At 35.8% G+C, this 25,824-nt stretch overlaps 2 protein-coding genes across 2 annotated transcripts; both read left to right on the top strand.

Moving 5' to 3' along the window:
* The first annotated feature begins 602 nt into the window (after nucleotides 1-602).
* On the top strand, nucleotides 603-2,669 carry LOC128674524 (uncharacterized). Its single transcript, XM_053753102.1, has one exon. The coding sequence runs from the start codon at nucleotides 608-610 to the stop codon at nucleotides 2,513-2,515; it is 1,908 nt and encodes a 635-aa protein (XP_053609077.1). The 5' UTR covers nucleotides 603-607; the 3' UTR covers nucleotides 2,516-2,669.
* A 437-nt stretch (nucleotides 2,670-3,106) lies between these two features.
* On the top strand, nucleotides 3,107-25,718 carry LOC128674525 (uncharacterized). The gene is made up of 8 exons (XM_053753103.2): nucleotides 3,107-3,990; nucleotides 4,921-5,210; nucleotides 15,072-15,219; nucleotides 17,884-18,115; nucleotides 19,454-19,566; nucleotides 20,213-20,352; nucleotides 21,128-21,302; nucleotides 25,579-25,718. Exons 1-8 carry the CDS (start codon nucleotides 3,627-3,629, stop codon nucleotides 25,653-25,655), a joined length of 1,539 nt encoding a protein of 512 aa, XP_053609078.1. The 5' UTR covers nucleotides 3,107-3,626; the 3' UTR covers nucleotides 25,656-25,718.
* The last annotated feature ends 106 nt before the right edge of the window (nucleotides 25,719-25,824 follow it).

Below are 25,824 nucleotides of genomic sequence, written 5' to 3'. Positions count from 1 at the left end.
AAACTAAAAACGATGATGGGCTTTACATTGATTATTACTGTTCCGTTTTTTCTCGTGTATTTCTAATAGGCTTTTCTCTATCTTTTTTAAGCAAAATAAAATAAGTCTAGTAAAGCGTAATACGTCCACACTACGATACGTAACTTCATATTAACACACACAATTTAAAATTAACCGAAATATTCCTGAAACCCTTGAAATTAAATCGCCCCTTAAAAGCCCCTAGGCCTCAGTCTACTGAGCCAGATGGTAAATCCACCACTGTGTAATAGTTCCAAGATAATTTTGGATAGTGACAAAGGGTTTAATTGGGTTTGAAGATTCCTTTGGATTTAGATTATGAATTTATTTTCTTTAGTAAAAATTCATTGGACATAATACGTACGACGAATAAAACCTTTCGGATAAAATTCATAATTTGGTCTACGAAGGTTTTCGTTCAATTTCAATTGTCATTAATAAAAACGAACAACTAACGATGTCACATAGACGAGACAATTATCGTTTTTGTAAACACGTTTATAACACAAGCCCCGTTAATTCTTACGAGCTAGATATATAATTATAAACGTTCAATTTCTTTATCGTTTCAATTTATGTGATAAAGATGAATGCTGAGAAAGATGTGGCATATTTATTCGATTTCACTAAAGAAGTAAAACAATTTTATGAAAACCCCGTTATATTTTTAGTGAGAAAAGATTACACTAATATAATATTTAATACTATGTGTAATATGAGATCAGCTATTCATGATGCTAATAAAAATCGTATTATAGATATGATTGTTGATTTTCATCTACATTGGTTGCACTCTGTTTATGAATTAGAACAATATAAAAGTAAATTAACTTACGAAATAAACAGGGATGAAATATCTAACATGATAAATTTCACTATTGAATGTATGGAATTCAGGCTGAAAAAATACATTAAGTACATGGAAACACATAAAGTAGGTCTGTCTTCTGATGTTCAAGCTAATATACATTCTGACATTGAAATTGTTGAGGAAATGCATAAAGAAGTAACTGATATCCTTTTAGACAAGTTGCAAAAATATAAAAAGTATACTATTGAAGAATGTTTTGGTAAAATTGGTCAAGAAGTTGATGAAATCTTCATATATGTTGATAAAATACATGATGGACTATCAATACTATTAAGTAAATATTTAAATATGAACGTCCCACATTTATCTGGAGATTTGACTAAAACACTACAACAAATTATCGACGAAATGCAGACATCAAACAAACCAGCTTGTAAAAAATTCATACAAGAGCTAAAAGTGAAGGGCAAGGAGCTAAATTCTATGATTCGCGGTACAGCTGCCCGTAATCTTGAGATAAGCAAAGTGGTTGAAAAAATTAATGTCCTTGAAGAACGAATAAAACGTCTACAAACTGAGCCATCTTCAGCTGGGCTAATGGCTTTAGTACACAAAAAAGAATATTTAGAGCAAAGGTTAAATTCTTTAGAAAACCTTAAGATTACTATAAAACAAATGCATGAAATGACTGATACTGAACTTGAAGATATAGCTGAAGAAGATTTATGTGTATGTGAAGATTTTTTTCAACTTCGAATTTTCAATCATAATCTTCCAATAGAAGAAAGGGATCGGTTAGTTACTGAACTTTGTTCTTTATGGGATTTAGCTGTTTTTGGAGAAAGGAGTCGTAAATCTATAATCTCAATTCTAAGTGCTGCTGATATGAGAGAGGAATATGCAGATGAGTTAGGAACTTTTTTCATCGATGGACATAGCCGTAAAATATACAAATTTCCTGATGATGATGTTTTATATCAGCCAAATGAACAAAATGAATTGGTACCACTCTCGGATGATGCTGAACATGTTTATTTTTTTGATGAATGTGGGCGGTATTTCATTGATCCTCAAACAAGACAAAGAATTTATAAGGCTCATGCAACTGCGAGTGAATATATGATGGATTCTTCAGGCGTTCTTCTAAAATTAAAGGAAGAAAGGGATGGTGTTGCCTATTATTATGATAATTATGGCCGTTATTATATAAACGGTGAAGGTAAACACATATACAGAGATGTAGATGCTGTTAGTGAATATGAAAATGATGGACTTGGCAATTTAGTACGTATTCGTAGTCAATTGGATTTATTTCAACCATGTCCTGATGATGCTAACGTAAGTGATGATTTTAAGTATTTAAAACGAGCTGTTGGGCCTGCTTTACGTGAATCTATAGCCGATTGCATTCTTCGCCAACCAGCAGATCCAATAAAATTTTTGTCGTCGCGATTACTTAAGTACAGGGAGAATTTAGAAATGAAGGAAAAGCGTGCTCGAGAACAAGAAGCATTGATGGTTGAAAGAGAGATTAGAATTGCAGAGGAAAGAGCTGCTGCTGAAAGGGCAGCATTAGAAGCCGCTTTACTTGCGCAGGGAGGAAGTGAAGCCAGCTATGACTCAAATTTGATTAGATACCAGCATGAAGATGGTGCAGCATCTATCGGGGCCAGTTCTAAATAATCTAATAATTTTCATTTATGAATTCGTAAAAAAGGTTATTTTTTATTTTAAAATTATTATTATTTTAAAGTTTGATTTTTCTATTTTTGTGATTAACTTCACTAATTTATCTGCTTACACATATTCAAAATATATTTCTCTTCATTACATTGAATTATTTTCTTCATTATTTTAAAAAGTTTTGTAGCTGTATATACAAAAGTTGAAATTTATTTCTGAAAAACAATGTTCAAATTTAGTAGGTAGTAGTTTCCCATCGTCTACAAGACGGTAGATTAACATAACAACACGTTTTTTTCTTATTTATTCTATAAATAGTGCTTTACTAACTACAACCATTATGAAAAACCGTGAGTGACACAATTATCCGTAAAGCTTTTTTATGTATTTCCATGGTATATAGTTCTTTTTCTAAATCTAGTAGGTATGTTCTTTTTTCTTTTCGTTTAAAATTAATATACTATTAGACCATAGATCATGTTAATCTCTTGTACGAATTACTTACTAAATCAATGATCTAAAATATGGATCATAATTTGAAATTCGATGTCAACATTTTGTCATTATGACAGAAGTCATCGTGACAGCTGATTATGATTGTCGGCCATATTTGTGTGAATTTCCGAATCATACGAAACGAATAGGTATTCGTTAAAGTTTAGTTTAATTCATTCGTACCTACCTATTGTCGGGAGGACAGTTCAATACATACTGTTTTTTTTTAGATTAAATCTGATCTGTCAACTTTTATTACTAAGATGCTGAATTAAATATTAGCTCCCCAAATTTTAAGATAGTTGAAACGTCGATAATGAAGTGATAGCTAGCAGTAACATTCGTTTCTTGTGCCTACGTACTTCCTAGAATGATTAATCTTTCGGGGCAAGGTTCTTCAGTATTTTGAGCATATTATTATGAATAATAGTGACGTATCGACCGATGTGTGTTGTTATCACGCGCCAGTGTGAACGCGAAGACTCGCGGTGAAGGTTCGAAGGGCCGCGGTGCTCATACTCATCGAATACGATAGACGACATAACATAGTGATTAATAATTTGTTTTTCAACTGATGGCCTTTGGTAGCCGTGTGGTTCGGACGTAGAGTGCTGCAATGGCTCCAAAACCGCCTCCGCCTCCGGGTCCTCCGCCACCGCCGGGGCCTCCGCCTCCTCCAGTTTTCAGTGGAAGTGCGAAATCAAGTTCATCTGATAACCGTGGTGCCTTGTTAAAGGACATTAGACAAGGTACGAGATTGAAGAAGACTGTCACAGTGGATAAAAGTGGACCTTACATACCTGGAAAGTCTTCAAGTGTGTTAAATAATAGTTCCCCAAGTGTTCAACCCACTCCAAGTGCTTGGAATGGGGTGCGGAGTGCTGCCCCCATACAGAATGGTGGTGGTAGTGGACCTCCCGGTCTGGGAGGGTTGTTTGCGGGTGGGATGCCGAAATTGAGGCCTACAGGCAAATTAGCAGGTTTGTTTCATAGTTTTAATTCATAAAACCATTTTATACATTTTATTAACAATTTATCCTACTAAGGATACATATCCATATTTATGATGAATGTCTGTTTTTCAACAACTCTTATTATCAGTTCTTTTTTATCTAATCTTAGATAAGTAATTAGTAACTATATTAAAGCATCTACCACAAGATTTTTGTGTACAAAAAAATACAGTAAACATGTTAATAGACAAATAACTTGTTTCATAAGTTATACATACAATATTTTTGAAATATGGCTGCTTGCCATCCTCATGTCATGAATGTAACATATATATATATATATATATATTACATTCATGACATATACATAAATACATAAAAAATAGCTTTTTTATAGTGATATGTAGATAGAAATGTTATGTAATGAGAAAATTAATGATCTGAAATAATAAATCTCATCCTGATTGGTAATAATAGAACTGTATGCTAATACAGTGTTCAATGATTTTAGTAATTTTGTTTTGTCTAATATGTTAGGTTATAAAAATGATATGTGAGTTACAGGCATCATACTACTATGAGCCTCATCGGAAGATGAGGCTTGCTGCCATTTGACTGGAAAGTCAACTGGCAGCATAGTATTGTAGTACAAGGGTTGGATAATGTTATAACTGCCCTTAAATTATCTAGAACTTAAATCAGGTCACAATATGATATTTTATCAGAAAGTGATGAAACAGACCCTACATCTTCCTTGTTTATGTACTTGTTTCTACTACTGACTAATAAACATTTTGAAATAGGATGAATATTTTGATGATAACAATTTTGGAAATCTGTTAAGCGCTTAGCAGGCCTAGTAATTGTTATTATTATTGCCACAGCATGGAATATTTAGATGTTACTAATAATATTACAGGAACTATTTGACAATACACATCAGATATATTTTTTTAGGCACGACACCTAACGGCCAAGTAAAAAGCGATGCTCCACGGTACCCCCCGCCTTCACAACCTCCCCCTCAGCCCCAGAAGCTGTCTCCGGACAGGTTCAGGCCTGGCGTTCCTCCCGCACCGCTTAGCAATGTCAGTTCTCTGTCTGCGGCTTTGTCAGATGCCATCGCAGCAAGGGACTCGCCGAGAGATCCCCCGCCGGCTCGGCCTCCAGTCAAGAGGCAGCCGAGCGATATAAGGACCAGGGGACCGCCGCCACAGCCCCCTGTACAGAAGTCGCCTATGCCTTTGGTGAGTTGACATTCTTGTTTATCAATTTTACAATACTCTTTATTGCGCCAAAGAAAAATACAGAAAAGTTATATCACACAAAACAAATAAAAGGCACAAAGTAGGACATAAAGCTAAAACGATCTTTTCCAATGAACATTGTGAGACAAGAAGGTAAAATACTTGAAAGAATATGTAAATCATTTTTTTAAATATATACCCAAATGTATATTAACTATAAGAGAATTTTAAGAATCGAATCGATTACGTAAATAGTAAAATAAGCTCATCCCACGTTGTTCATAAAAGGTAAAAATACGCTTAGTGGGGGGACCTACGGCGCCTCCGCACGGGTGCATTCTGTTTTTGGTAACATGTTTATTTTTACGTTCCTCACACGCCACGATTTTAAATAAATTTATTCGACTTCGATTTTAAATAGATTTAAATTCTAAATACGTTTGCAGATGTTTTGCTACTAGATGGCGGTAGGTAGTCGTAATAATACGTTTGCAGATGTCTTGCTACTACTAGACGTAGGTATTTCTTATATTCGTAATAATCATGAATTAATTTTAACACCAGTATTAGCATTAATGGTATATTCGGTAAGAATGAAGTTACTAAATAAATGTTTTTCTGTTATTTACAATATACTTATATCTTAGTTATGTAAAAATGGATTCTTTCCAGGCTTTTGGGAAGAAAAGGAAAAAAATACCGGAAACGAACTTGGAGGCCCTTGGATCTTCCCGGCAAAATACCGGGAGGATATAGTCTCTGGTTCTGTAGGAACTTCTATACTAGTATCCAAATATTAGTTGTTTTCCTTGTCCAATATGTGTAAATAATATAGGTGTTGAGTCATTGTCATTCATGACTCAACTCTTATTACTTGGAATAAAAAAAGTTTGATAGGCCTACAACCACGTTGTATCAACACGGTTGACAACGGCCTAGGTCGTGGGTTCAATTCCTAGTGCTGACAAATGTTTGTTTATTACAACACTGCCAGTCTGCACGATTCTGAACCTTGATGCTCATAACGACAACTTACTAAAACGTCTATTGAAAATTTGAAAAAATGACAACAAATACTTCGGTATTTGTTCTTCGCATTGTTCGAATGCGAAAGGATTGTGACATTTTTACAAAAATTTAAACTTACTCTGCTATGTTTGCATGCGATCAAAATACTTTATGTGAGGGAAGCAACTCATTTTAGCAATGTAAGGCGTTGGTTTATCGTGGCCGAGTTTCTCTCCATGATGAAATTCGTAAAGGTCGACCCTTAATTGCCTCCTAAAAGCGGCCCTCTTGAATATAACTCAGATTTTTTTTGTTTCTTCCATTCCTCGGATCACGCATTTGCATATTGCGTTGGATGACATTGTTGTTATATCCGAGGTTTGTTGCTCAGTCTCGAAAAGTACACAAAATACTGAAGGGATTTGAGAGATATTTTGTGCACTAATAGAATATATCAAGGAATAGCACAAAGAGAAACTTTATCCCTAAATCCCCTTGGGAGTATAGCCGCGGGGCAGAATCACATCAATTTTGGATACTTCATTATTCATTTACGCACTGTATCTATTTCTAGTTTATTCAACCGAGATTATCTAACACAGTAGCTTGAGCTAGAATGCCAATCTACATACATTCAGATGCACATATTTTAGTAGAAAATCTGGTGTTACTACGCCTGTTAGTGAAATTTCGCGTCAGCCGCGCGTCCTTCAGCGGAATCTTACTTGGTTGAATATTAATCAGCATAGGTACTTCATATTCATCAATCCGGTTTGTTTATATATGGCTTTTATTAAGTTGTTTATAAATACAATAGATATGTTCAGGTTTTAAGTATTATGTAAGTTGAAGTTTCATCCAAAAAGATCTTCCTGTTAACAATGATTTTATTTAAAAAAAAAAGATATTTTGAATATAATATTTTCATGAGTGCATCGTTTTCTGTGCCTGTGTAGTAACAAATCGTTTTATAAACTGGAATTTCCTACTGTGTAATAAATATTAAGAAGCACGAACCAGGATAGTAGAGGAAGGTATTCCTTCCTACAAGTGCGTCAGTGCAATCCTGTTATTACAGGATTGCACTGACGCACTTGTTGATTCGTTTGATTCCAACAATAGGAATATTGTGTGGAAACGGAAAAGTAGTGGAATAACGGAGTTCCCATATGAATTTGTGAAAACCCCAATCGAGCGAATGAACCACAGAAATCGGTATAATTTGTTCGTAATTCTGTATGCGACTGATTCAGCTAGGAATACGAGTGCATTCCCGAACATCATAGCTCATAACTGCTACAAAAGGATACATTCCTCTAGAATCAAACGATGGTTATTTTGTATAAATCATGTTTTCATTTACTCCATTTGTAAGCTTGCTTTGCTTTAAAAAAATATTTGGTAACTATGTCAAATAGTTACCATAAATACATTTTAACTGCATAAGCCACTAACACAAAAGTCCTGTCTAGATAAAGTGCTGTGGCTACAAATTTTGTTATGAAGGAAAAACATTCTAAATACAGAAATAATATTTCATTTCAAAGTTATATACGGAAAGGCACAATATAGTTTTTCCTCGATGGCTGTTATAATTTAAGTATTGATGTAATGTAGGAAAGTGTTGTTATCATTCACTTAGCGATATCACTGTTTACCTCGTTTTATCAAGCGTTTACGCAGCTCTGTCGTGGAAACATTAATTATGGTTGTTTTAAATGGATCATTTACAATTTGTCAAAAACATTTTTAGTTTCATAACCTTTATATGTTATTGTTGTTTGCTGCGCCCCGGGGCTTGGCTCCCGTGGGAATTTCTACTCTTATACCTTTAACCATATCAAAAATCGGTCCAGTAGATTTTGCGTGAAAGAGTAACAACCATGACGAGCTATAACTATTTTATTTTTATATGTAAACGATTGATGATGATGATGATTTGATGATTTCGAATTTTATTTTTATATGTAAACTGTAATTGTTACGTAACAAACTTACTTTAAAATAATTTTGTTTGTTTTGTATGAATACTAATTGGGATTTAAAATTTTATATGAAAAAAGAATTGATTCACAATATTTTTTTCTGCAAGAGACGCTGACACATTTTGCAATTCTAATTGTGGCACTTGAATCTTTAGTGCAACATGCCTCAGAATAAGTAATAGAGGGCTACCACCAAGCGAGCGGAAGTCACGTGCTGCAGCTAGTCAACATAAAACTTTCTCTGTATACTTGGATGACATAACGCCTAGAGTCAATATATTTTTATGGAACCTACGTCTCATCCATGGGAAATTCCAGATATGAGTTATTGCTATTATTATGAGTCTAGTCTTATTTAAATTTTAATTAATGTGTGTTTTAATGTAAATACCGATCAAGAAAGGAATTGAAATAAAATACCTATAGGGAGGTACAGTAAAATCGTGGCGTGTGGTTCCGCCCTATAAATGGGGCAACTCCATTTCCTCCCGTGGATGTCGTACGAAGCGAGTAAGGGACACACAGGCACCTAGGCAGCTTATGTTAATCAAAATCTTACACATTAAATAATTAATAAAAATGAAGAAAGGTGAAGAATTCATCGTAAATAATTACTTGTTAACATAAAATTACATGCGCAAGATACAATATAATTGTAGCCATAAAAGATAACGGTGCATATCGCGAATTTCGGCGCCCATCATACTGATAAAATAGATTTTTCATACACATTGTTGCTCGATTTTAGTTTCCAATGACGCGCCAATTTCAATAATGGATTCTTTTATTTTTCGTCGACTTTATAAGAGTAAGTTTTCAATGTCAGTGGAATAGTTTAATTTGTTTACGTTTGTTGCCTTAGGGTCTGGACCCATTGCTGCGTAGGGCTCTGTTGTTGTCGTAGTTTCGACGTACGTCGGCGCACGTCAGTGTCAAAACCTTCTTTATAAATAACGTTGAGTCGTTGCAATTTGCAACGTAGTTCGACGGAGCAATCGGGCCTAGCATTTTGGCGCTATTTTCATTTCACAGAGGTTCATATATTGTCGCTAGAATTGTTAACGACTGTACCCTGTACCCTGGGCAATTTCACACTTGACCTGCCCACTGTACCTGCCAGAGTACACCATTTAAATTTCTAACTTATATTTTTTGATGTGATGTCTTATATTTTTTGGTTTTATTCTGTTCTATTAATTTGTTAGCCAATAAGTCAATAAACAGCAATTAATTTTACAAAAATCTTGTAGTTTAATTTTGGGCGTTAATTGGTTCAGCCGCAAAAGTTGTTGGTTATTGTTTTCTTGTCGTTAATTTGATCCCCAGTTCATAAATGGCTACTTAATCATTATAATCTTGGTGAATGTACTACGCGTTTTGGTCACATTCATTTCTTTCGCTAGGAATATCTAGTTTTACAGATATTGTATCCGCTTATAAATGGTGTTATTATTCGTAGAAACTAATCTTCTTTTTGAACTGATAAAAGTGGTACATTTAATAATCAAATCTATGAAATCAATAATCTTTACATATTATAAAACAGAACTCTGCCGCGTCTGTCTGTTTGCTATAAATTCAAAATACCGGACATTTCGATGCAATTTTCCGGCGAAGTGCAAGCCAGCATTTAGGATATATATACATATAGCAAAGAGTTTATAGACGCTGAAATGTTATCTCAAATATTTCATTATCCACTTTCAATGTATCTTATCTCGTGACCTCACTCACATTTTGCGATCGTCCGAATTGCTCAATATTGTAGGAATAGTTTCCTTCATACTTAGAAATTATTATTCCAAGTTAAAAGATAAGTAAGCATTAATTTTTCCATTAAGAGTCGGGACTTTTTTATAGATTTTTTTCTTTTTTATAAAGGCCAGTAACTTACTTTCGTTTCACTATTGGCTTCGAGAGAAAACTAATAAAAGAGTAAGACGTGTAAGCACATAAAAGTATGTACATGATGAAGACAGAGCCTGGTATGAACAGATACTTAATTAGTTTTTATCTTTTGCTACCTTGTCATGGGTACTTTCATTTCACTATTTGAATATATACAGTTATAAATAAAAATGAATAAATACAGTTACAGTATATTCAACTATTAAAAAATAGAAAATAAATTATAAGTAAAATCTAAATAATATATAATTAAAATTAAACATTAACTAATTAAAATAGGGGTATTAAACTAATCATGAATTGTTTAGCGAACAAAATGAACTAAAATAAAAATGCTCTTTGAACAGGGTAGATACCATGAAACATAAACCACGTAGCACGTCATTGCGTCCACACATTATCTCTTTTGTAAGTACAAGATATGGGAAAAGAGACAGCATGTGGCCGTAGTAACGTGCTACTTGTTTTCATGTTTCATGGTATCTACCCTGATCAAAGAGCATTTTTATTTTAGTTCATTTTGTTCGCTAAACAATTCATGATTAGTTTAATACCCTTATTTTAATTAGTTAATGTTAGGCCTATAGGCCTATAGTAGACGTCTTCTCCGAGCGGAGTCATCACCTGAACTTCTCTTTTCAAAATATTTCCGCGCGAACTGTTAATTTCTAATTTAATAATAACTTCTAATTTTAACCAGGTATCCCAGGTATAACCAGGAGTCATGATTAAAAATAATATTACTAAAAATATTCAGATTATTTCTTAAACTAGAAATGACTTTGCGATATTGCATTACGTTATTTATCCATTCATACAATAATGGATGCAGAACAAATCACTTGTAGCTTCCAGCGTAACGATTCCAACAAATTTTCCATTGATAAACACAGAAGGTTGCAGAAGTACATCAGAAACAGCCATGCGTTTTCCATGGCCTGTAGTATGTTTGCGTGTGTCCAGTGCTTAGAATTTGTTTGTTTTGACTCCAATTGGGAGAACAAGCACTATTCTTTACAACAAAGTCCTAAAATAAATTTCAGATTTCTTCAATCTTATTCCAGTTTTTGGATCTCAACTAATATCCTAATCCTATCCTAACTAATATTATAAATACGAAAGTAAGTTTGTTACCTTTCACGCTCTATCTATGAAAATTGAAAATTTGCATACATATAGTCAAATTCAAATTCAAAATTCTTTATTCAATTTAGGATGATATACATCACTTATTGACGTCAAAAAATTACTTAAACTAAGTCTACTGCCGGCTTCCAAAGCGCAGTTGAAGAAGAAGCGGCGCAACAAACTTCACCGCAGCCTTTTCTCCAAGGACGTCAATTAACAAATCTTATACATATATTACAAATTAGGAGGACGAATTTACATCATTATTACAAATGTCAAAATTTGGATGAATAAATAAAATAAAAGTTTTATTTCCAATAAAATTATTGAAAATTGTCACACAAAATAAATATAAATAAAAGCTAAATGTATATAAATAGTTTGAAAAATGGAGCATATAGGGTGTCTCTCATCCCGGACATTAAATGTTCCCGTGGGAAATTTACGCGGGCGAAGCCGCGGGCAAAAGCTTTCTTTCTTAAATAAAATTAGTAAAATACAATTTGTACCTAGTTTATTTTAGGTAATAATTTCTTACAGTGCCTTTTATTCGGTAGACTATTCTTGTGTATTAAACTTCCATGTGTAAAAAAGGAAAAGTGTTCTTAGTAAAAACTTGTTTATCAAGAATCGAGACCAGAATGTCGTGTAGTTGAAACCTTGGCAGTGTTTCTTGGTACTGTACCATTTTGCAATGAAGCAAAGCAGTTGATATGCCTGGTATGGTGAATCGATTGAATACGGAAATCTGAAAATTAGAAGACGCTTTATTTTGGTGAAGTCATCTAGGACAGGACGTCTAGTAAATTGAGCAAAACAGCTGATCAACATAATATTTTTCATTAATCGAACCAACTTTTTGGTTGGTCCGATGGTAATATTCTATTACTTAGTTTTCATTATCAATGAAGATTTTAACAGTAACATATCTTTAAAGCCTGTTTATATGTTTTTGGGAAAAAATTAATTCCAGAATTAGAACGGTTGGTAATTTGCGAGGTACTTGTACTTGTCCCGCTTATCAAAAAAGGAAACATAAAATTCAATTGGAAAATAGAATAGATAGAATACCTTTTATTGCATACACACACATAAACAACAGCACAAAACTGGAGGTACTCAGTGGTATGCTGAATAAAATAAAAAAGTCATTTTCTTGTCAAAATTTAACAGTAGCGACGAAATTTTGTTTTTGGTTAAAGTTCCCCAGTTCATTCACACATAAATCTTTATAATAAACGGAGATACAAAGAACAGCTGCAATACAAAGCAAAAACAATGATCGAGATGAGTCATCAGATCATTGATATTCAGAGTCTGAGATGTCAGTGTGACTAACACCGTATCATTGATGTCCGCGTACACTCAACTGCATATCATCCTACCCATTCATTGCAAATTTGTCGCTATTACGACTACATAAAGGGCATGTAAGAACTTGTGGTTAACTCTACAACTTGCGACACTGTCACGTTGTTTTGCAAGAAGGTTACAGTCATCGAGCAACCCTCAAATACGGTTGAAGGCAAGGCCTAAGGAAAGTCGGCCAAGACCGTGTGGAACCCGGCCAATTTCCAATTTACTTTAATTAATTAAGATTCGGCAGTGTTTTACGTCCGGCCTACGTCTGCTTGACGTCAATCCCACTTTGGGACGAATGCGAAAATTGTACGGATTTGTCTGAAGGTGCTATAAGTGCTTCTCAGCTGTCAAAGCTGTTTTATTGTCTCATATGCATAGATAGGTTTAGGCCCAATATTTTCCTAGTTTATTCCCAAAAAGTCCGGCTACATCCGATGGGTTTTAGCCGGACTTTTTGGCACATAAGTAGGTGTTCCGCCGGACTATTTGGGAAAATATCGAGTGTACTGTAAACCCGTACGTACAAGTCGCACGACATTCACTGAAGGTTGCGGATTGGCCCTATTCTAAGGCGGGAACCACATACCGCGTTACGTGTACTGATATCAAACACAATTTCATCATGATAGTTTAAACAGGAGTTAGTTCAACACAGTTATACTCGTTTTCTGTGGCCTGTAGAGGGGGACCGCGGACGTCCTGAAAAACAATTAACTGGAACTGGGACAAAACAGCCCGTCGCATAGTACATACATTCATGCGGCAAAGTAATTTTAATGTTTAATTACCATTACATCAAATGAGTTGGGTTTGTGTGTTTGAGGCGGGTAATCTAATAAACTACCGAACCGATTTAAAAAATTCTTTCACCATTAGAAATCTACATTATCCAAGATTGCTATAGGCTACATTTTATCTCCAAATTCCCACGGGAGCGAAGACCCGGGCAACATCTAGTGATAAATAAAATAATATGGAATAACAATTATCTCAAAATAAAAAAAATCAACTGATTGATGCGCCTATTTTCACTGACAACGAATATTTTCGATTTTGAAAGAAAATGCTGGATGCGCCAATCTTGCTTCCTCCTTACAGTCGCGTTTCCTTATCGCTGAGCGTCGTGGCTATTAAGTGGAATGAAACAAGACTCTCTTAGCAATATTAATTGAGACGTTTGCCATTGTGTTTTCAATTTCACAAGCTAGGTGATTTATCAAATAGAGTGCAGGTTTCCTCACGATGTTTTCCTTCACAGTAAGAAAGTGGTTGTCTATGAAATCTACTTACTAAACATCAGTCAGATTGGTATACAAACTCATGTGGCACAAGTAGGATTCGAATCTGGGATCTTTCGATCACTGGATCACCACCGCTACGTACCTACTGCAGGTTATGACGGCAGTATTATGTGCTGAGAACACAATCATTCGTTTATTCCTCAAAGTGACACTAAGCATTCCAGCGAGCGATACATTAATGAATCATTGGAAAAAATCGATGACGATGATGACAACAATCAGTTTACCATTGTACACCGGTCATGCTGCCACCTCTACACAGAACAATGGTTACTGCATTAATAAGGTTAAACTCTGACATAATTGATATAATTATACCGCAAGGCTATGTAAAACAGTTTGCTAGGACAAGTGGTACTTATGTATTCTTTCTTTCTTCATTTATTTGACGATTGATGATAAATAATGACCATGGTATTAAGATTTATGAAGATACCGGTTGTGTTATATAGTTTGAATAAATCTTCACTTGCACCCGGTGAAGGAAATATATGATATATGTATATTGAGGGTACCTGCACACCGATTAGCACTATAGTTCGCTAGTTTATTTGCGATTGCTTGCCATTAGATGGCGGTAGGTAGTCGTAAAAGTTATATCAGGCTTTTTATTTCCAATTCAAGGGCTGGAACCACACCGCCACTTGTTTCAAGTATAACAAATTAATGATCTATGAGTAAAATTGCGGTTTACCTTTTGACCTCTTGGTTTATTGTTTACTTGTGATTCATCCGCATTTACATATAGAGGACCTTATTTATTACCACAGAATATATAACCATAGAGATATTATATATCTACTTAGTTTATTTATATGGGTATTGAGTCACAAGAATGAGTCACAAGGTCAATGAGAATATATATTAAGATTAAAAGGATTATTTATTTAAATTTCTTATCATAGTGGTTATCCTAAAAAGCCAATCGCTTCACAAAGCACTAGCGCCCCGTCCCGGTTTCGCTCGGGTAAAAGCATAACAAATTGTGCATCTAAAGCTTCCTTTTAAATCATCGCATCTAAATCCATTGTGATACTTATGGACAGATAGCGAGAAGCGATTTTGTCTTACAATATATACTGCAAGTCTTAACATTTAATAACACTAATTAATAAACCGTTTTTGTTCTAAATTTGATATTATTTTAATATTGTCATGTCCGGTTCCAGAGTTCATCAGACTCCGTGTTGACGGGCGGGTCGATAACGGACCGGATCACGAGTCTGCAGCAGCAACAGTCGGAGCAGATCAACCCTCAACATGCCACGTTACACAGAAACAAGAGCTCGCTACATTCCGCCGGACAAGGCGCGCTGGGTGAGTTGGAGCTTCAGTGTGCGTAGTGTGACTTTGCTATTCATATCACACCAACGAGTCGATTCGCAGTGAGACGCAGGTAACCAATCACAGTGGCCCAAGGTGACGCGACGACAATCACACCGCAATGTGATTGGTTTGCTGTGTCTCACTTCGAATCGATTCGATAGTGAGAAGTTAAATGCAAGCCCGCAATTCGCCCTCAGTTCTTCATCATAGCGTGTCTACTCGGCAAATTAGAGTTTCACTGAGATCTATAAGCGGTGGTGGTGCAGTGGTTAAGCCCGCCTATGGACCAAAAGGTCACAGGTTCGAATCCTACTCGTGCCGCGTGTAATATTTGTATGTTAATCTGATTCGTATATAGCTAGAATGAAGTATAGGAGGAAAACGTCGTCAGGATACCTGCATACTGGGACTATTTGCCTTGAAATTGAGATCGACGAATTCCTAAAACGACAATTTCCAAAAGAGACAACTTTCAAAAACGAGGTATATTAGGTATATTGGGATGGACAGTCCAATACTGAAGCACTTGATAGGAGTTCATCTTGGCTTCAACAGGCCAGGTTCCAATTTGTCCCGTAGATGGTAAGTACTAACATAGATATAGGTAACTTTTGTGCTAACACTTTGTATGGATTTTTGTCCGTAATAAAGATTTTTATTATTATTGTTTACTAGTGTGTAAATGAACTTGTCCCTAGATGCCGAAAGGTCGTAAAAGTCATATCAAATGCCTTTAAGCGGCTTGAATTAAATCTGGCGCTATTGTTCTCAATAACACACTCCAGAGATTAGGCCATTTGCTTCCAGTGAAGGAAAAACGTCGCGAGGAAACCTGGACTCCATTGGTTTTAACGTCTGCAAATACAGTCGAGACCAACAGCTTCCGAAGCGCGGAGCTGCTCAAGAGCACATTCTTGTCACCCATCCAACGACTGACCGTTACTACCAAGTGGCTTCACTGCCATACTATCGCAGGCTAAATGCACGAAACTGTACCCTCGAGCTCCTTCAGTAAATCAATATATTAGAATGCTAATAGGTCAGTAGGTCGATAGTTACTCCACCTTAAAATCTTTAGGACGACCTAATTCACTGATGCCACGTTGCCAATTTTCATCGATTCTTCTACGCTTCAGTTATGTATGGCCTTTTGATGCGAAATATTGGCACTTACGAGACAATTAATCTATAATAGATGGGTGCTGCAGCTTTGTTGGGAAAGAATTGGCTACTGTAAATTGTTAAGCATAGGTTTATTTCTCCCCTATAACATTAGTGTGAAAGGTTAGTGTTGAAGTCTTCACATTTTCTTCAGTCATACATTTGGCGTCTCCTGATGTATCTAGTGATTACATGTAAGAACCATCAGAATTTCTAAATGAAAGAAATATCTTCAGATGATGTATTTCTCTTGGGACTTGAACCCCTTTACCTCAAGTTTATGGGTAAGTTATACATATCTAGTAGTAACATGCATTAGTGCAACTATATATAAGAAAAGTCCTTTAAAGTATCAAGTGAAGGTTGCAGGACCAGTGAGGTGTGCAAAGTTCTTCATGCCACAATTAACTCCACATTGTGCCCTTCTCACCCGTCAAATAATGTGTAAGTTTTAACTGTGCTAAATAAAATATAATAGGAAATTCAATCGTAAAAAAGGAACTTTATTTTTTTTTGTGTGTTGCGTTTAATGATGGCCAGTGTTTTGTTAGAATTAAAACTTCCTAATTACCAGGTTATTTTGCTAATTGCTCTAGTACGCGCTGTATTTTGCCAGTGTATCAGTTTTAGCTGAATGGAACACTTATTGTGGAATATTTTGAAGAAGTATAATCAAATTCGTGTATTTATTTTGAAGTGAAAGAAGTTTAAGTGTTTGGTAACGACGTTTGCGTTTTTAGTTTCTCCCTTGTCATCCCTGTGGGTGAGCAAGTGTGTCTAAATAATGATTTCCATTTTATTTTCGTCACAAAATGCATAGAATGAAAACAGTGCGTGTGGTGTGAATCGAGACTAGACTACAGTACTTCTGCTTTTCCATTACCATAGACGTTTTAATTTTCAATATATATTATTGTAATTAATGTACAGTTTCCATTGACTGTAAACCATAGACAAATAACAAAAGAGAAGAGAGTTTCAAATGGGTTTGGCATCGGTGTAGCGTTTTCGGTTTTGCCATCGACACGCAAAGAAGAAGAAAACGGTTAATTTTGTCTATGCTTACATGTATATTTTTATATTAGTTGGTAAAAAAATTTTGTATAAATAACGGATTGGTTGTTGCAAGTTTTTATCAATAAAATAATTGTAATTCGAGACTCATTAAAAAAAAAAACTAATTTGCTTAACAACAGCAGTGACTCATTGAAAAAGAAGTAATAGTAAAATAGACTTCCGATGAAGGAAAAGATATGTAGAAACCTGCGCACTGGTTGACAGTTTAAGTTCACTACACGTGTATGGACTAAAGGACTAAAGGCATTTGACATGAGTTTTACGACTACCTACTGCGTCTAGAGGCAATTAGTCGCAAAAGTCATGTCAGATGTCTTTAGGCGACTTGAATCTATAATCAGAAATTCACACACTCAAAAAATAAAATTATTAAAAAAATAAAAACAAGAAATTCTAAATGTGTCAAATGTTTTCCAGGTGGCAGCATGACGTCACTGTCGTCTGCGCCCCCGACCCCCAGCCCCGCCCCCTCGCTCTCCGCCTCTGACCTCTCGGAGCGACCTCGACTGAGCTACGGGAAGCCGAACCTAGCGCCCAAACCCCCCTCGCTGGCTCCCTCGCCAGCCACTGAGAAGCCGTCACCGCCTTTGAAGAAACTCGTTATCAATGGGAAGGTAGCCACCAGGACACAGAGCATGAGGGTGCCCAGGTAAATGTTGTGTTCCTCTAAAATAAATCTTAAAGTATGTATGTAGGTTAACATGTTTATTTGGGAATCGTGTAATTCGTTGTGTTGTTGAAGCATGAATATGTTTACACTCTTCTAAAACTGCATTACTCATTATTATTGTATGTGTGGCACTTCTAAGTGCCACATTTAGTTACTTTTATTTATTAGATTTTGTTTTGTGGGATGATAGCATGCACTCGATTTAAATTTGCATACCCGTGGACGGTGGAACATGTAGGATAAAGTTTTTCTTTTAACACCACATTGTAAAAAAATGTAAACTCATGTTTTTGCAAATAAATAATCTTTGTCTTTGTCTTGTCTTTGTAAAAGCAGATATCTTCAGCTGATTGATTAGTAGTTATATGTTATATCAGCTACGCCCCGAGGCTTCGCTCCCGTGGGAATTTCGGGACAAAAAGTACTATTAGTACTAGTATTATTCCAGGTTATATTCTACCCGTGTGCCAAATTTCGTAACAATCGGTCCGGTGGATTTTGAGTGAAAGAGTAACAAACAGACATGCATACACACATCCTCACAAACTTTCGCATTTATAATATTAGTAGGGCTGTGTAGCAGCCATGAAATACAAATTTTAACTGTAATTGACAGTTATAGTTTGCCAGGCGATTGCCGACGTTACGTCATTGATAAAAATATTGATATGTATACGAGATAAAGGTCGGATCAATTCTTTGGATGCTAGTATTATTTTGGAGGGCGAACTCCGCTTTTGATTCAACCTCTGCCGAATGCGGTAATATTATATAATACCTTAATTCATTCGTTTAATCATCCGTCAATTCGTTCATTCTATATTCCATTCATATCACCGTTTTTTTCATTAATTTGGCCTGGAAGATATTGCATATCTTTCTAGATGTCCTATTGTTTAAATTTTGTTTTTTATCTTGCTTTTCGTTCAATTGTGTGTTTTTATTTTTATTTACTGAATTTAAATAATAATTCAAATTTTTGCCTTAAATTTAGTTCAAACGAGCATTTATTTAGTGAATTTAAAACGTATGTGATGTTTTGTAACGTGTTGTGAATATTGTATAAGCTGCCCGCGACTTCATTCGCGTTATTTCGCGATAATAGGTAGACTAACCCTTCGAGTCTCGAGATAATAAAGACAATTGAACAACAATAGGATCGGGCAGCGCGAGAATTGAAGGTTCAAGATACTTTTAAAGGTCATACATCAATACAAAACTTAATCCTAAAAACAAAATAAGTTCACTATTTTATAAGTTTATTTTCAGAATTTTAATTATTTTTGCATTTGATAAAATAATTGATGTGTATTGCAGATCCCCGCCGGTGTCTCCCCCCTCCCCGCAGCCGGGCGGCGCCCCCCGCAGCAACCTCCCCCCGACGCCCGCGCACCCCCCCATCGGCACCAAAGTACCCGCCAGCCATTTTGGTGAGCGCTTCATAAATATTATTAGTTGAATATATGTTTCATGAATATATATTTTAATACTACTAGCTACGCCCCGGGGTTTTGCTCCTGTGGCGAATTAGGGATAAAATGTACCTTATGTTCATGGTATATTTTACACGTGTAACAAATTTTGTCGAAATGCGCCCAGTAAATTTTGCGTGACTGAGTAATAAACATAACTTAATGAAATTTCAAAATTTCGCATTTATAATATTAGCGTGATTGAATAACTAAAGATTTGGATAACTTTCATTTGTCATTGCGGTTGTAAGTTATTCTAGTTTAGTAAAACATGGCTTGATCTCTGTGACGAATAGTATGAAAATAATACATCTGTCTCTGTCGCTCACATTGCGAATGTATCATCCTGCTGTCACAGGTAGCAAACTATAACTAGAGTTGAACAGGATATTAATGAAAATAAAATAAATATATATATAGTTAGCCCCAAATTGAGTTCGAGACTTGTGTTATGGGATACTAACTCAACGATACTATATTCTATAACATATACATAAATACATAAGCCATCCAGGTCAATCTGAGAAATATCATTGTTCATCTTGACCTGACCGGGGTTCGAACCCGGGACCTCCAGTAGCAGTGTTATATTGTTGTATGACAGGCACGCTGCGGGTGCCGCGCGGGCTGCGGCCCCCGGGCGTGTGCCCCCCGCCGCCCCCGGGGGCGCCGCCGCCACCGCCGCCCGCGCGCAACGCCTCGCTCAACGCCCCGCCGCCGCCGCCACCACACAACAGGCAGAATGTGAGTATATCTTGTTTTATGATTACTTAATATACTCGTATTACTTCTTGCGAATAAAGTTGCTTATTCTATTTGATATTGGTTAAAGTTTTTCAATGTAACCACAAAATTTGATAATAAAATGTCGTATTAGGTGATTTAAGATGAGAAATATAATGGAACATATATATTGTTATGAAAGCGTAAAACTGTCTAAAAAACTGGGAATTCTAAATTCGATCAAAGACAGATGTGATCGAGAAATAATGTAGGAAGCAAGAAATAGTGAGCCATATAATCGATAAAAATAAAGTTCACAATCGTATACAGGAGATTCCGTCAAATCTTAGTTCATGACCCTCATTATACCTGCGCGATTATACATGAGACTTGAGGACTGTTCGAGATTGAGTGTCATTATATATACTGGGTTACTGGTATCTAACGCATAACCTTCCAAAGGCTTCATAAGATACATAGAGACTAACATCTTTTGTTCTACGACTTGGTCTGAACGTAATAAATTTAAAAAAATCCTTGTTTTAATTTTAATGTAGTTTCTATAAAACGTCAACTCTATGTTTAATTTCGCTACATACCGTCACGTGTTTCTCGGCTATTACATAGAGTTGAGATGTGTAGAATCGCAAATTAGATTTTTTTTATATGAAAAAGAAAAAACTACGAATCATCGAAAAGTTGTAGAATAAAAGTTGCTTTTATATGTGCCTAAATTAGTCTTTAGGAGGTTTAGCGTTCGATACCAGTAACAGTAGCGTGCCGCTGCCCCACGCAGAGCGCAGGCGCGACGGAGCCGCAGGCGCCGGCGCCGCCGCAGCGCGCGTCGTCGCTGAGCGCGCGCGGCGCGCTGGAGTCGCGCTTCGCGGAGCTGTTCCAGCCGGCCGCGCGCTTCCCGCCGCCCGACCCCTTCCTGCGCATCTCCAAGGGCTACGGCAGCGCCTCCGTCGCCGGTAAGTAGTGCTACGTCGCCCGGCGGGCTCGGATCCATCCGTGACGACTCCACATTATCGTCGGCGCGTAGGCACGAATAATGCGTAGTTTGTATATGTCTTTTTATTTGCCGCGATGAAAAGTCTGCTATGTTCGCCGAAACCGGCAGTGTGGAGCCGGCGCGGTAGATAGTCGTAAAAGTGATATCAGAATTCAGACAGTGTTGGTAATATAATAACACACTCGAAAATAATAAGACGAAGATCTATACTTCGCCTTTGAGCAAATTACAGCTCCTCAGATTACTTACTCTGAAGTTCATCGTCTTCTAGTTAAACTTGATTTAACCCTGATGATTGTTGAAAAAATTATACAGGGTGATTTGTTATACATTGGCATTATTTTATCTACATTCTCAGCTCAGTCGATGGTATTGAACATGTTTTTGTATGGAAGCAACCTGGAATCAGCTGATCCATTTTCCACAACTTAGGTATTTAATCTTGTATAGAACAGCATTTTTTTTTCGCGATTTCGGAGTTACTCTCATACTAAAAGTTGTTCAGAATCATGAACTGAGCATGTAGACAAAATATTGCCAATGTATAAAAAGTCACCCTGTATTTATTCTCGTGTTGTGCAGTGTTCCATTTGCATCTAAACACAAAAAAGAATCATTTCGTGTTTGACTTGCAACGAAACTTTTTATTCAAAAATAAAAATATTATACGTCTATACTGTGAAATATCACAGTGTAACAGTATAACAGATTATGCGGGTCGGCGTCAAACCAATTTGACATTTAAAATTTATTGTTGAAAGTTCAATACAGCTTAACGTCGACAGCTGACGTTTGTTTCTTCAGAGTAGTTTTATTTGAGGTGGTTTTCGTGCGCGTGCTGTGATGATGGGCATATGAATGAAGATAAATATAGTATTATAACATTATATTTAACAAAACAATATATGATAGAAACCTATTTAACTGCCAACCGAAATTAGTGACTCAGACTTATTAAGCCACAGCATCGCGCACACTAAAAATAATTAAAATTATGTATGAGGGTTGGTCGCAGCTGTTTTAATCCATATAACTTCCAATGCAATAATTTCACCATTGGTATTTTTTAAACTAATTCCTTAATTAGCAACTAATACAAAAATAACAGATTTCTATACAAAAACGTTTTGGTTAAGTACAAACTTTCAATAACCGAAGACAAAATTATTACCTTTTAACTCCTTTATCAGCTGTTATCAACCTTGTATAGATAGGTAATTGTTGTCTATGGATGGATATAGAATAGAATAATTATTGTGTATCTATGCGTAGACGTGCTACCATAGTGATATACTTAATATTTCCACAAAGTGTCTTATAAAATTCGTCTAAGACGAGTTGTTATGAAGTTTCGAAGTTTTACTTGAAGTTGACATTTTAAAGTTTACTACTTCGACCGAAAATAGCAATTTATTTTAAATAAGTTGGATTTTACTATATTCGGTTCATTGTACGGATGAGTAACGCACATTACGCTCCGAGTAGTCATGTAATTGAGTAAAGATAGTATTATATATACCTTGTAGCTTTATGTGTAAGTGCAATAGGTACAAGTCATGAAAACTTGCATAATAATTAAGTATTTGTAGTGTCAGTTAGATTATTGTATGAACCAAAATTAAGTTATCCTCTGGGAACTATTGTAGTTAGATGATTGATTTATTTTTAAATATTCTTTTGTTTCGGTGCATGTATGCATGTGTCTTCATATCTCAAGAGGCCTTAATTCTAGACTGAATATCGTAAGCAGCGATGTGTCGCCGAGAAGTTATGTTCTCGGAATTTCTTGAAGTTTCTAGGGAATTTCCGAGAATATTACCTCACTTTTCCTGTTCATTCTTGTTCGAGAACGGCACATCGCTATTCTTAAAATATTAATAGGAAACATTAACCCATTCCATATTGGGTTATCCATAGTATTGCCCAGTCCTATGGCCTATACGGATCCGGCTACAAGAGTAAGTGTATGTATTATGGGTGGGTTATAGTTCACAGTTAACAATTGCGACTGTACTGTTTATTAATTATCTGATTACACAATGCAAATAGCTACACAGATATACTTACATAAAGATGTTGAAGATGTTTATTAGAAATATCAATTATTGCATTTAAATACAACTCATTCCATAAATTCAAAATTACTTTTTTTATATTTTTTACTATGATTGTCAGTATTAAAAAAGAGTGTTTTCACATTCATTTCAATCGCATTCACTACACACACAATTCCATTGGCTGATCACATTCAAAGTATTCATTGAGATACAACCATAACAAACCATTCGAATTCAGTCATCTAATACCAAATTTTCTATAAGTAATTTATTTATTTTTAATTATATTATTTTTATATTCTTCGCAAATGTATATGGATAGTTATAGAATGGAATGTTTAACTTTATGTTGAGTCATTACTGTAAAAGTATCTATTATTTAGTTTAGTTATTATAAATTTCAGGCGACTTTACACGTATCAAATTAATATGCTTTTTACTTGTGTATTATATTAAAATTATTTTAATTACTTCCTCTCCCATAACACGTAAGTTTATATATATTTTTTTTCTAAATAGTAATTCGCCCAATGGATTTGATACGAGTTAGTGCCTATATCTATGCGCATACGACAGTTGTGACATTCTTTTTCTTTGATGGAACTCTCGTTGTGATCATATATTAATATAGTGAGGTGCCATTTACTGCAGAATTCAGTGTTAAGTGACGGCTTATTTATCGATTATATCACATCGCATTATATTTTCACTAAATGGCTTACATTTTCGCTTGCGAGTTGCATTTACGATATTAAGAATATTTTATTTGCAAAATGCAGTTTTAAGCCAATTGTTAGATAATGAGTCTTTAAAGTTATTAAAAATCTCCGTATATTTATTTACTTTGGTTATGCCGCGGTTTTTATGAAAATCTTGTAAATCTTTTGAGAAATTATCTGACTGTTGACATTTTTTTTACGCGGTATAAGGCATTTAGTGAAGCGCGTCACACGCTTTATGTTGAAGAAGTAACAGGTATTGTGATAGTGATGTGTACGAAGCTTAATATTTATATTATTTTTTAATAATAAAAGAGTAATTATTATTGACCAGTTGTTCAGTATTTCATTGTTTAACCTAACATTTGTCAGCTTATATGTGATGTCTATGCTTCAAAAGAGAAATGTCTTATGATACCTTTTCTCACGAACTTTTTAATTTATAAAAAGGTTATAAATAAGACTGATCTGCGTACGATTCGCATGTAACCGTGGGTAAGTGTATTTTTCTTACATAATGCATGACATTGTAGATGTACTAACATAAAAAGTGGCTTAACACACTTGTACAACGAATTTATACCTTTTTACAATTCCTTACAAGTTTGTAAATGCCCTTATCATTTCCATAGATATTGACTGCCATGTTACGTGAATTGAAAACATTAATAAGACACCAGATGTTTTTTGATACGTCGTCATATGGTAGTTAATGTGCAACACACTTGCATGATCATGCATGCTTGCACGTCATTTCGCACGCAGCATGTACGGCCCAGGCTGACGAAAGCATGAAACTTATTTTATATAAGATTTTACTTGTGTGTAGGTTTTAAAATACATTAATCGATAATATAACTACCAGTATAGACTACTCTATAAAACAAAGCTAGGTTTTTACCATTTACAACAGTTTAGAGCTTTGAAGCTAAATAATCATGTCTTGTTCTTGTAAATACCCATACTTACGTCTGTAAACTAATATTTAACAATGTCAGATCGAGTATGAACATTTCATGTCAACGGTCAGTTTGTAAAACAGACTGGACTTGCTGACTAATATTTGTTGTAATGTTTTTATTCGATCAGAGTTCATTTATTTACAAAAGTAAACTAAAACTCGACTACAGAGAACGTCTTATTGTGATAGATTGATGCAGTAATTGACTACCCAACCTAATTTTGGTTATAGATACCGGATTTAATTCATCTCTTTTTGTTTTAGTTTACTTTTTAAAGAAAAATAATTTAACAAAGTTTAAAAGGCAACGCAAGAGTTCATGCCTTCAATGCCCTAGTTACATTTGTTGGTATCTCGAGAAACTAGTTTTTTTCAGAAATACAAACAATAGTTGCTTTAGGTTAAAAGGGAACATTACACATAAGAACAGCATGAAAGACTTGAACTCGTGCGTTTACTGTTATTGTCTGTTTGTGACCGATATGTTTGTGGGCACAGCGAACAAAGCGATGGCGCCGCCGCCGCCGCTGCGCGTGCCGCTGGGCGGCTGGTCGGGCACGTCGTCGGCGTGCTAGCGCGCGCGGGGGGCGCGTGCCCCCTCCCCCGGCCCCGCCCCCGCCCCCGGCCCCGCCCCCGCCGCCTCCTGCGGCACGCCCCACCTCGCGCCCGACGCGCACCCCGCGCACGCGCTCCTCTCCGTCGCCAACGCCCTCCTCTTCCCCGCCAACACTATCGCCACCAAGA

This window comes from Plodia interpunctella, chromosome 13, assembly GCF_027563975.2.
Source record: "Plodia interpunctella isolate USDA-ARS_2022_Savannah chromosome 13, ilPloInte3.2, whole genome shotgun sequence".
Lineage (NCBI taxonomy): Eukaryota > Metazoa > Arthropoda > Insecta > Lepidoptera > Pyralidae > Plodia > Plodia interpunctella.
The sequence above is the reverse complement of the archived record's forward strand: the minus strand, read 5'-3'. Positions and strand labels throughout refer to the sequence as shown.